The sequence below is a fragment of the Callospermophilus lateralis genome, chromosome 8, assembly GCF_048772815.1.
Source record: "Callospermophilus lateralis isolate mCalLat2 chromosome 8, mCalLat2.hap1, whole genome shotgun sequence".
Lineage (NCBI taxonomy): Eukaryota > Metazoa > Chordata > Mammalia > Rodentia > Sciuridae > Callospermophilus > Callospermophilus lateralis.
Genome location: NC_135312.1, coordinates 59,778,522 through 59,790,672, shown reverse-complemented (window position 1 = coordinate 59,790,672; position 12,151 = coordinate 59,778,522). Strand labels below are relative to the sequence as shown.

The following is a 12,151-nucleotide window of genomic DNA, read 5'->3' as shown; positions in this document are numbered from 1 at the left end:
GTGGAATGATAATCAAAATGTTTAAAAGATGAAAACTGCCAACCAAGAATAATTTACCGGCAAAGCTGTCATTCAGAAATTAAGACGAGATAAAGACTTTCCCAAACAAAAGCCAACAGAATTTATCATGACTGGGCCTGTCTCACAAGAAATGCCAAAGTTCTTCAAGTTGAAATGAAAAAAAAGTTAATTAGCAACATGAAAATACATGAAAGTAGAAAACATGGCTAAAGCAAAGTACAGTTGGCCTTCTGTATCCATGGGTTCCAAAAATATGGATTCACCCAACTACAGACAAAAAATCCCGGGGAAAAAAAATCATGTGTATAATGAACATGTAGAAACTTTTCTAGTCATTATTCCCTACATACAACATAACTACTATTTATACAGTCATGGTAATTAATGACTCTAGTATAAAAGTTAAAAGAAAAAATTATTAAAAATAATGATAGCTATAAAACTTACTAATGGATTTATGACTTACAGGGATATAAATTATAATACCAATAACAAAATGGTGAGAGACAGGGATACGTGAAATCACATACAAAGAGTTTTGTATGTGATTGAAGAGACATTGTTATCAGCTTATAATGAACTATTACAGCTATAAGATGTTTTATAAGCCTCATGGTAGTCACAAAAGAGTCTGCAGTAGATACACAAAAGATGGAGAGAAAGGAATCAATGTATACCACTACAAAAAAAAAGTCATCAAATCACAAGGGAAAACAGAATATTATTCAGCTTCAAAGAAGAAGGAAATCCTGTATTTGTAACCTGGATGGACTTGGGGGGACATTTAGCTAAGTGAAATAAGCCAGACACAGAAAGAAAAAACTGTATGATCTTGCTTATATATGGAATCTAAAACAGTCAAACTTATAGAAGCAGAGAGTAGAATGGCAGTTGATGGAAGCTACAAGACAGGAAATAGGGAGATAATAGTAAAAAGGACATAAAGTTTCAGTTCTACAAGACATAAATTCTGAGATCTATATAGCATAATGCCTAAAGCTAATAATGCTGTGTGGTAGACTTCAAAATTACTAAGAGGAGCTATCTTAGGTACAATGTTCTTACCATAAAGAGAAGTAATAACATTAAAGGGTCAGGAGGGAACTTTGGTTGGTGATGGTGTCTATGACTCTGAAGTGATGATGGTTTTATGGATGTGTACCTATCTCCAAACTCACTGAGTTGTGCATATTAAATACAGAGAGGTTTTTACTTACCAATCATTCTCAATAAAGTAGTTTAAGACAAAGAAATACAAATCTTCCCACTCATCATGATGATGTTTTTTGTTGTTGTTTTGTTTTCTTCTGGGAGAGGGTGAGGAAATATTTGAGAACAGATGGCTATAAGTTCTTTTCTATAGGTAAAGTGTCCCCAAAGCCAAATTTTAACCTAATTTTTCCAGTGGCTCTGACATTTTGGAATTTGTCTCCTTGTAGGTTTTTTTTTTTTCTTGCACATTGGCTCATATATCCCTGTCAGCTCAAGAAATTAGCTATATTACTAGTTGAATAATCTCCTGCCCAATGAGGTTTGATAAATCCTCCAGAGTACATTAGCAGGCGATGAAAGTTCAACAAGTAAAATTGAGGGCGTGATTAAAACAGTGCTTTATATTAAATAGTTCTTCTAATTCATTTCATAGAACAATAGGCAAGCAAATGTTGGTAATAAAATTTAGCCATTACATATTTATTATATTTGAGTAAAAATATTAATGTTTCAAACCAGAAGTAAAAGCATAAGCCTCCATCCTTTGGGGGAAAAAATCTCACAAACAAAATGAAAGCTCCCAATCCCATAAATTAAAAATTAAAATTACATCAATGATGTAACTTCAGCTCAAATGATAGTGTACTCCAACTCCTAGCTAAAATATGCAAGACAAAGTTTTAAAAACCTCACTCTTTGGAAAATGACTAAAGTTGGATATAAAGTGACTCTATCATTTTACTTACTCTGTAAAAATATGCTTTGATTTGTAAGATTTCATTTATACCATCACTTTTAAGATTTAATCTAGTAGGATTTTGTGAACTTTAGGGAAGGAGCATGTGGTGTGACAGATATAAGGTCAAATTTATCAGCAGGAAGAAAGAGGGGAAGCTAATTTGAAAGTTTCTGTGTTAAGGTGGGCATGAGCCTCAGAGGCTTGCTGCTTCAGGTCAGAAATATAGGACCTTTGCTTCAGGTAGATTTCTACTGATGTAAATATTTATATCAACAAAATGTTTCTGAGCATGCACTTTTTCAGACACTGAATTAAACAGGCTAAGGTAATTCCCTCCAAAAGGTAAAACCCTGACATGTGGCAAGGATTTATTTATTTGGGAAACAGGCTCTTATTCATACAAATAAACATTTTTTTACCATTGATAACTGTAATTCTTACAAACGTCATTATTATCAAAACTAACTGTATCCCTGCAAGACCACCAATGAAAGGCAGTCATTGACGAAACTGAGGGGAAACACAATAGTGCTTTGTAGCTGCCCATAGGCATTACCACAGCTAGAAATGGCCCACCAGGATAGAATTTTCAATCCAGTGCATAGTATGACAGTGGGGGCTTTTAACATTAAAGCATTACCCGGCTGCAGAAAACAACCATTCAAACAACAATAAACAAGTCAGAAAGATCATCAGATTTATTATCAGAATAGAAAAAAGGCATGATTTCCACAGGCACCTTAATTAATGAGAAAGCAGATAATTCCTTGAAAGTCCAGCAGTAGAAAGAAGCCCACCAGACTTCTTTCCCCAGGCCAGTTTAGCCCTTATTGGATGTTGAATTACTTTGGAATCATCTTTCTAGCAGACTTGGGGTTGGTAATCCACCCAATTAATGAAAGCCTTTTCAGCAGGGCTTTTTCTCTATTACTTTTTCTTTCTTTCTTTTTGCCTCCTTCCTCTAACTGGACATGTTTCAGCATCAATCCTGGTTCCATTTCCTCAGCAGCTCAGTACAAGCCTGGAGGTGGCAGTCAAGTTTATTCACTGCCAGGCCAAGTTTGGGGGAACTGGTATATAACTTGAAAAACCAGGGTGAACAAACAGCTCCTCCACTCAGTGCCCGGTGAGTCTCCCCTCAGGCAGCAGAGTGCTGGGGTGCTTCTCATCTAACACAGAAACCTATGGCAAGACAGGGACACAGGCACCTGCCCCCTCAGGCCCTTGCATCCGTCATTCATCTACCCAGCCCACAGAAATGCACCAAACCCCTATAATATGCTGGGCTCAAGACACTAAAACTGAAATAGTCCCTCTTCTCACAAAGATTCCTTTTTCAATTCCTTCCTCTCAGAAGGAATAGAGAAACAGGCTAAGCTTCTGTAGAACAATATTAGGGTTAATAACTACATCCATTCACTAAACTGAAATCCTTTGGCCATTTCATTTAAGCTGCCAGCTAGACATCAGCCAATAACTGGTCCCTCTCCAAACTTAACATACAAGTATCCTCAGGCTAAGATCTCTCATGCCCGTCTTCCAAAATGGCTATCAGAATGAAACCAATCATGTCTGACTGCATAACTACTGGAAGCAGTAGCAACTAAGGTCATTTTTTTCTTCTTGTGCCCAGTAGATTTCTGATAATAAATAGCCTGGCTTGTAATAAGCTGTGGTTAAGTCCAAAGGGAAGAGTCCAGGAGGCTTGAGGCCCAGTCTGGTTGGACAGGACATTAAGAAAATGACTAAATAATCGTCTTCATTTTATCCATGTAGGAAATAAGAATATGTATGACCCAAACATGGAAAAACAAAGGCCAGAAAGAAAAGAGTCTGATAGTTAAACACAGGAGGCAGATGCACTTGAAATGAAATCACAGCCCCAGCACTAAGCACCTTTATACAAATGAATGTTGTCAAACTTCTTTATACTTTAGTTTCCTCTTTTGGAAAATTAACAATAATTGTATAAATATCACAGAATAAATCTGTGATTCAAAAGGAACAATTCACATCACACTTTAGTGTCCAATAAATGTTAAAAACAAAACAAACAGATGAACAACAACAACAAAAAAACCTTCCACTCATGATAGAATTTCCTCTAGAAGAAATAAGGTCATAATAGTTGCTATCTTAATCTTCTTCAGCAAGATAGCATAAGCATCAGTAGAAGTGGTAGAAGGAAAAAGATTCTGAGTTTCTAAAGGGATAATAATTTGATAATATTTGTATAATATTATCAAATTATATTCAAGTTTATTAGCATATCCTGTTGCATGTGAGGGCTCTGGCCACTGGTTTCACTGTTCCTCTTCATTTTTAAGAGTGACGTCATGGATCCATAACCACAGCAGTATATGAGATGGTGAGATGGAAAGGGGGAAGGGAGAGGGCCAACCCACACTCCATTTAGGAATCACAAGCAGACACATTAAAAACACATGACTTGCAAGTTACAAGGACTTCAAGGACTCCAAACCTCTGTGCCTTCTATCTCATTTAAGGATGACAATTCTATTTTTATTAGTTTTGTTAGTCAATGCAGCTAAAATCCTAGAAATGCCCCTCAGCTGTGAGCCTTTCCACACAAAATGATTGTGTAATACAATGAACTGAACTCCCAACATGGAGACTGGAACCACCATAGGAAAGGTGGCCACGAGGATTGCACTGAAATCTAGGACTGCCTCTGGAAAAAAACCAGGAAGGGAGAAACTTTCTGCATCTGTCTAGACTTCATCTCTTCATAACTAAACCTCATCTCCCAGGGTGACTGCAGGAGAGTGATAATTAGGATTAGCTACGAGGTGGCCATCTGCCAACTCCATCTCCTAATCAGCCACGTTCACGTCCTCCCATCTCTCTCGCTCCCCACCATCACTGTGTTCAGCAGCTGAAAATGATGAGACAAGAGACCGAGAAACTAGTTAGCAGACCATATTAGATTCAACTGCTTCCCTTCAGGAGGCTCCGCTGCAAATTTAGAGTGATCATTGGTGAGAAAGTGACAAGTGATTTTAAACTGTCCTCAGCAAGTCAATCTCTCAAGCTAATCACTAGTGACAACTCTGTAGGTGGTGATATTTGGAATGAAAAGTTTAAAAAAAAAATGTGTTTTCTAAACTACTGCCATGGAAAAGAGGCACTCAGGATGCTATTGAGAAAAGGTCTTCCAGTGAAATATCACTAAATTTTGAAATTTTGAAAAGAAGATTTTGGAGGAGTACTGGGGATTGAACCACTGAGCTATATTCTACTACATTCTAAGCCTTTTTTTTTTTTTTTTTTTTTTAATTTTGAAACAGGGTTTCACTAAGTTGCTGTGAGTCTCACTAAATTGCTGAGGCTGACCTCAAACTTGTGAACCTCCTTCCTCAGCCGCCTCAGCTACTGGGATCATAGGTGTGCACCACCATGCCCAGACTTGAAAATATTTTTCAACAGACTATGTGATCTAGCATAGGTTAGCTCAGTGTTTCGTAAAGTGTGATAACCATCTCATTTGTAATATCCAAAAATGTAGTACATGGATAATATCATGATTGTATCAATATAATTTGTTAGAATGGGGTCTCTCACACACACAAACCAAATTGTTTCAAAGAAAAATAATAAGTAAATAATAATACCAGCACTCATGGAAATAGGAAAAAAATAAGGTGACACATCAGTGACTCAGAATGATAAACACACTTTTAGCCCCTAGGCCAAAGACCCTTATGATTACCAAAAAGGAGGGTTCCTTTATCCCATTTCAGTTGGGCTCACAGGCTAACAGGATGGCCAAACTCTCCCCTTTAATTCATTAAGATTACTGACCAAGGGTTTCTCATTCCATGAGCTGTTTTAGAAGGGCAGACAAATACCAAGATGCCTTGATTCTCAGACAGGAGACAAAAGGATCAGTGAATAATAATACAGTTTTACAGGAGTAGGTCAACAAAAAGAGTTGCAAATCATCCCATTTATAGAGATCAAGTGTGTTCCTAACAAGATATATTACTATATATTACTGCCAAAATATATTACTTACATAATAGGTACTTAATGAGCACCCATGTAATAGTTTATGCTTGAATAAATGAATAACTACCCATATCCTAACTTTATAAGCATTGCAAAATATTATCAGCGAACTTCATATTTAGGTGCAAGGAATGAAACTAGAATGACACTCACCTTGGGCACAGTCTTCACATGAAACAGTATATTTTGGAAGGAGTGTCCATCACTGGCCTGCAAGACCATAACATCAGATGTGCTCTCTGAGCCATCGTGGGCATAGAGGAGAAGGCCCCTGGAGAGTTCATCCAGCCGGAAATGATAGATAGGGGTTGTGGGGGACTGAAGAGTTTGGAGCAATTGGCCATGAAGTGGAGGATCAAGTACTTCGATGACCACATCCTGGGGATTGTCATCATCTCGAATGTCAAGGAGCTGGGTGGTGATGGTTCCCCGCTCTCCTCTGCTAATGTGGAGAACCTCGTTTCTCAGCACATATGGGGCCTGTGGAGTTGAAGGGAAGCAGGGAAGAATAGTCATTTACTAGGGAAAGAAAGGGCAACTCAGTGGATCAGAGTGGCAACCTGATTGATATTTCTATGCCTTTTAAGAAACTGTAGGTGCTATGGCAAAGTAATAACCCTATACCATGGCAAAAGCATTTGTCAGAGGTGCAGCTGGTCATAGTAAGAACAGTGGTTGCAGATACTTTACATCTCTGGACTCTGGAGGTTTCTCAAGTCAATTTAAGACCATAGTCTTGATAAGAGGCAATCAAAAAGGGCTTCCAGCTTCTAAATTTCTATTTCATCTGCTCTCTTGATTTGCATTATATCCTCTACATTGTTAATGAAATCAGCTCAGTACCAGGAAGGCCAGTCAGTTATCTGCATTCAATAAAGACTAACAGGAGCTATAGAATTTTTGAACTCGCCTTTGGGAGTTAAGTGCTTCACTCTAGGCCACTATGCAATATGCTGAGTCAGAGTAAGGCACTTTTGCTTTCTGAAGTCATGCTATTTCTGGTCCCTCCCAGCAAGTTTTTTCAAGTTCTCCCATTCAAATCTTGACAGAGTCCCATCCCAGTTCAGCCTAGAAAGCCCACGAGATTATGATCTGGATGAGTCAGGCAACCACCTGGTTAATTCGTACAACACTGCTAATATAGCAAACTTTAATGTTTTCCTTGAGATTGTTTGGTTCCCCCCACTAATTGAGTAAGCAGATAAAATGTTCTTTCATGAAGAAAAAAGTTAGTGAGTCACAACAGAAAAAAACTCATACACATATACTCAACGAGGCCAGAAGCCAAAGAAAACATTTTCTTAGTTTTTTTAATACCATTTGAAGTTGAACCATCTAAGACTTTTCTCAACATACTGTCTTCTTTATTCCAAATGGCTTTTTAAAAAAAAAAAAAAAAAAAAATGACTCAAGCACCTTTCTGGCCTCCCAGAAATTAAAATTTCCATTAAAGTAATGTCTAACTAATGCATCATTATGATAATCACATAGTGGAAAATTAGATGGTAGCTACTCCTCAACATTCCTGAGAATTCTAAAGCTGTGAGTCTATATGTGGGAATGAATGGCTCCTCATATTCTGAAAGAGGAAAGGTCAGAGGTGATGTCAAAGTCCATAAATAGACTAAATTCAGTTACATGAGAAAATTTCAGGGAGGCTCAAGACTATATTGAAATAATACAAAATTTAAAGGAACAAAAATAAGTTAAAATTTCTTTTTAAAATTCCACTTTAAAAAGTTAAAATGAAGAGTTTATCATATAATACATAAATAAAATGTGCCCTCATTATCTACTCGCTTAGGGAAAGTGGAAAACAGACAAAACTCAAAAAACTGTGGGAATTCATCATCTCAGATTAGAAAGTTACCTGCTAATTCATTGGAGTAACTATATTAGCCCAAATGAAGAGGTCAAAGCAAAATGTTTAAGAATTAAGGAACACCTAAGCCAGTACTTCCTAAGACTGAATTTGGCCCTTTGACCTATATTTACAGAGATGACATGTATTAGCATTAATTAAAACAAAATTTACACACTTAAGTAGGATTAATTTCTAATCACTCCTAAACTTCAAGTTATCCCTGACGTGATAATATCATTAAGAAGAACTGAGTTGGGTTATTAACACCATGTGGCAGTCACTTCTTCATGTTTTTTTTTTCATTTTTGATCAAAAAGATAAAAATATGAGTTAAAAACAATAATCTAGTGTCCTTCCTGGAATCACTATTAATGCAATAGTAAGGTCTGGATATTTAGGTTGTCTTAGTTCTCAACATCATGTCCTTGCTGTTAATGATGTGTACACACACACACACACACACACACACCATCTTCCTATTGTTTTAGCACATTTTAGCTGTTCAGTCCCTCAAGCCCAGTTCTCAGAGCTTCTACCGCCGTGTGTATTCTGGACACATAAGTACAACTTGACAGAGTGAGTGATAAGAGATGAGTGTGAAGGGCCATTACACTGTGTCTTACAGCTTCTACCAAGATTTCCTCAGATCTGTGTTTGGTTGACGACCACACTGACACCTCATGTAGGAGCTGATGTAAGATCCTCCAACTACTGACGATTCTAAACCCTTGAGAGAGAAATACTTAAGTAAAATAATCTTTTTTACCTAAGAATAAGGGAAGTCTTCACAACTGGAACAGCTTTATTCTGCAGGACTAGAGTCAGGTTCAGTGTAGTAAAGTAAGTCACCACAAGATAACGGTTTGGACCACAGACTCGGAAACCAAGTCTGCTGGGCACAGATCTTGACTATTAGCTACAACACTACAGACACGTTATTTAACCCCCTTATGCCTTAGTTTCCTCATCTATAAACTGGGGATAACAGTATGTCATGAGATTGGTGTATATATCAACTGATAACTTATGTGAAACACTAAGAACTATACATGCATTAGTAATTGCTATTGTTGATGTTATTATCGAAAGTACTAAAAATTACTCAAGAGGCATTTCATGATAAAACTAAGATTAATATAGCTCAATCATTTTGCTAAAACTGAAAGAAGGCTTAATTTGTTCTTGAGAATTAGTAAGCATGTAAAATTTTTAACTGCTCAGTATTTTTATTACCTGTGTTGAAAACGCTTGTATGTTGATCAGTTGTGGTTCAGAAAAGAACTGCTGGTCACTAATTTTCAAGGAAAAGTAACCTTTCCTAAAAAGTACCCCCAAAAAGAATGAGAAAATACATCATTAAATTATTCTGTAGAAAGATAAGGATCAAAAATATTTTCAGGTTATATGTATGTAAAAATTTGGATCAAACCACCACAGTAATATAATACCTGAAATGTAAACAGAAATTACCAAAGATGACATAGTAAGATGCAGGTAAAAATGCTTTGTGTTCTTAGACCTTGTTATAACATAATAATAATATGACTATTTTGTTCTCTGTTTTTCTAAACTGAATATACAAACAGCTAAAAAATTAATTGTCAGGCCAAGACAGGTTAGTGATAAAATTATTATACATTATAGAATGGAAAGGAATCTTGTATAGTGATTCCTTCTTTCAACAAACCTTCCTTCCATCCCCTTCTCAATTCATAGGAGTGGACACCCAATAACAATGTTTGCAGTATCTATCTCCCTACCACTCCAACATTCATTGTGGACAAGACTAAGGAAGAATGGCTTGTTCTTCCATGGAAATTTGGTCTTGGCCTGAGTCAGTCTCACCATTTTACTATGGGATAACCAGAACCTACCATGTGAATGAGAATATGGAACAAGCCTGCCTGTGGGAGACAGGTCAATGAAGCCTATGAGCAAGGAGACACAGGGATGAGAGAAGGTTTGAGTCCTGCTTCACATTTCTAGTTCTAGCTTCTGGACTTGCCCTGGAGCACCAGTGCTCTTCAAGTCTTTGAGATCTGAGCCACCTCTGCAACATTATAATTACCTCACTCTTTTGTTTAATCTAGTTCAAGTTGATTTTCATTACTTGCAACCAAACAGTCCCAATTAACAATAAAAGAAAGATCACTCTTTGCTGTGGGTTGAATCCCTCTAAAGGAGTTTTGTTCCAGCAGCTTCAGAGACTGTTGGAAGGGCAGGGATGAGTTGCCCACCTTTAAAGCTGATCCAAGCACAGAACTCACCGCTGGCTGGTGATATATGTGGTTAATGCACCATGGGAGCTTTGGAATTCTTGACTACTGCAGGGACTATTGTTTCAAATGTTCTTTAAAAGGTATTCTTGGAACTAACTATTTATACTTGAAAGAATGTGGGTGGATCTCAAAAGCATTGTAGAAAATGCCAGAAGCAAAAGACCACATACTGTCTGATTGCATTCACTGGGTATTTTAGAAAGGGTAAAACTACAGGGCTAAAAAACCAGATCAGGTGCTGGAAGGAAAGGAGTAACTATAAAAAGGGTATTTTGGGGGTGAGGGGTGATGGAACTGTTTTATGTCTTGACTGTGGTGACAAGATCATATAGATTTGTTAATACTCATGGAACAGCATGCTTTAAAATAGGGAATTTTATTGAATGCAAATTATAGCCCAATAAACCTGACTTTTTAAAAAATGTATTCTTGCCTTCCCTCCTATTCCAACCACTCTTTCCTTTTCTGCCCCATCTAAATCCTGCCCCTCTTTGCTCCCACCTCCAAGCTTCAAAAGAATGCAACTGACAGAAACAATGGAAAGAACCAAGAAGGAGAAATGATTTTTGGTGGCACTCTGCATCTGAGCACTACCAGCTTATCACAGTCACTCTGACTACATTTACAAGTTGTCTTTTACTCCACAGCAGCATTCTAATCCCGGGGCAATCCAATCCTAAGGAATTTTCATCAACGAATCATGGTCAGTATTTTCACAGCAAAGAACAAAAACCACAAACTTATGCAGCAAGCAAGTTTTTCTTTTTCTTCTCTGTCATTCAAAGACAATTTTAATTTTCACAAGTTTTTAACAACCTCATTTTATTACTCTTCTGTTATTTCTTTGGTTTTAATTTTTAGGTAAAGAAAATCCAGTTTTAAAATAGGTACCTAGAAAAAGAGATGTGTAGGAATTCCCTAAACTGTCATTCTTTGTCCTATTTAGGGGTACAAAGCTTAAGATTCTGCAGGTTATGTGAGGTTAAAGATGTTAAATAGAGAAGAGGGTTAATGTTGGTTGTCTGTGAAGCTTTACGCTTTTCACAAGGGATTCTGCTGTGAAGCTCTGTGTGTCTGTGTCTGTGTGCATGAGAAAGAGAGAGAGAGAGAGAGAGAGAGAGAGAGAGAGAGAGAGAGAGAGAGAAATGTGGATACTTAAGAACTATACTTGTAGCAAAAATAAATGGAGAAATGGAGCAGGGATTTGATGAGTGACTCTGTGGCTTCAAATATTCCATCTCCATAGCACAATATTTTTCTCTGTGTAGTGATCTTAGCCCCTTGAGGATGAAAGCAGGCCTATTGTCCCTATAATATTGGGGAGGCAGATATCATTGTGGCTAGAGGCATGGGTTGTGGACTCAGAGAATGTCAGGTTGGAGTCTCAGCTCTAGACTCTCAGGTTATGAGGTCTTAGGCAAAATTTCCCAGGTCTCGGTTTTCTTATCTGTAGACTGAGAACACATATAATCCATGTACATAATTCATGTAAAAAATTTAACATAATGCCCGGCTCAAAGCTAGCACTCAGTAAATGTTGCTCTTATTCCTAGAATATGACCTTCTGAGGTTACTGGCATCATCAGCTCTGAACTACCAAAGAGAAAGTGCCATCTACTTTTCTCCCTACTTAAGGCTTTGCCTAAATCTCAAAATAAATAAGTAACAAAAATAATAAAAGAAAATCCTCAAATTTAGTATTGACAGTGAGAATATTCACTGTGTTCTTATGGTTTCGTGGTCTTCAAATCATTATTTACACAAATAGTCTATGGTGAATTATCTGCACTAATGAAGCAGAGCAGGGTGAAGGAGAATCCAAGAGGCTAATCTTTGGGATACATTCTCTGATTTCTGTTTAGTAGATTTACTCTGCTAATTATGGGGCTATATTTACTTGAGTTAGTTTTAACATTCAATTGAATTCCTGAAGATATGTCAGCTGGGTGGGGAAGATAGCCAGATATGTGTAAAGCATCAGGAGAAAACTGGATGGGGCTTAGAAAT

At 37.2% G+C, this 12,151-nt stretch overlaps 1 protein-coding gene across 1 annotated transcript in view; it reads right to left on the bottom strand.

Moving 5' to 3' along the window:
- The window catches only part of Fras1 (Fraser extracellular matrix complex subunit 1), a 424,900-nt gene that overhangs the window by 141,800 nt on the left and 270,949 nt on the right, over positions 1–12,151 (bottom strand). The window contains exons 28-29 of the mRNA XM_076864881.2: positions 9,099–9,183; positions 6,155–6,481 (exon numbers count right to left, since the gene is read on the bottom strand). Of these exons, the coding sequence (XP_076720996.2) occupies positions 6,155–6,481; positions 9,099–9,183 (412 nt within the window). The remainder of the gene's footprint in view (positions 1–6,154; positions 6,482–9,098; positions 9,184–12,151) is intronic.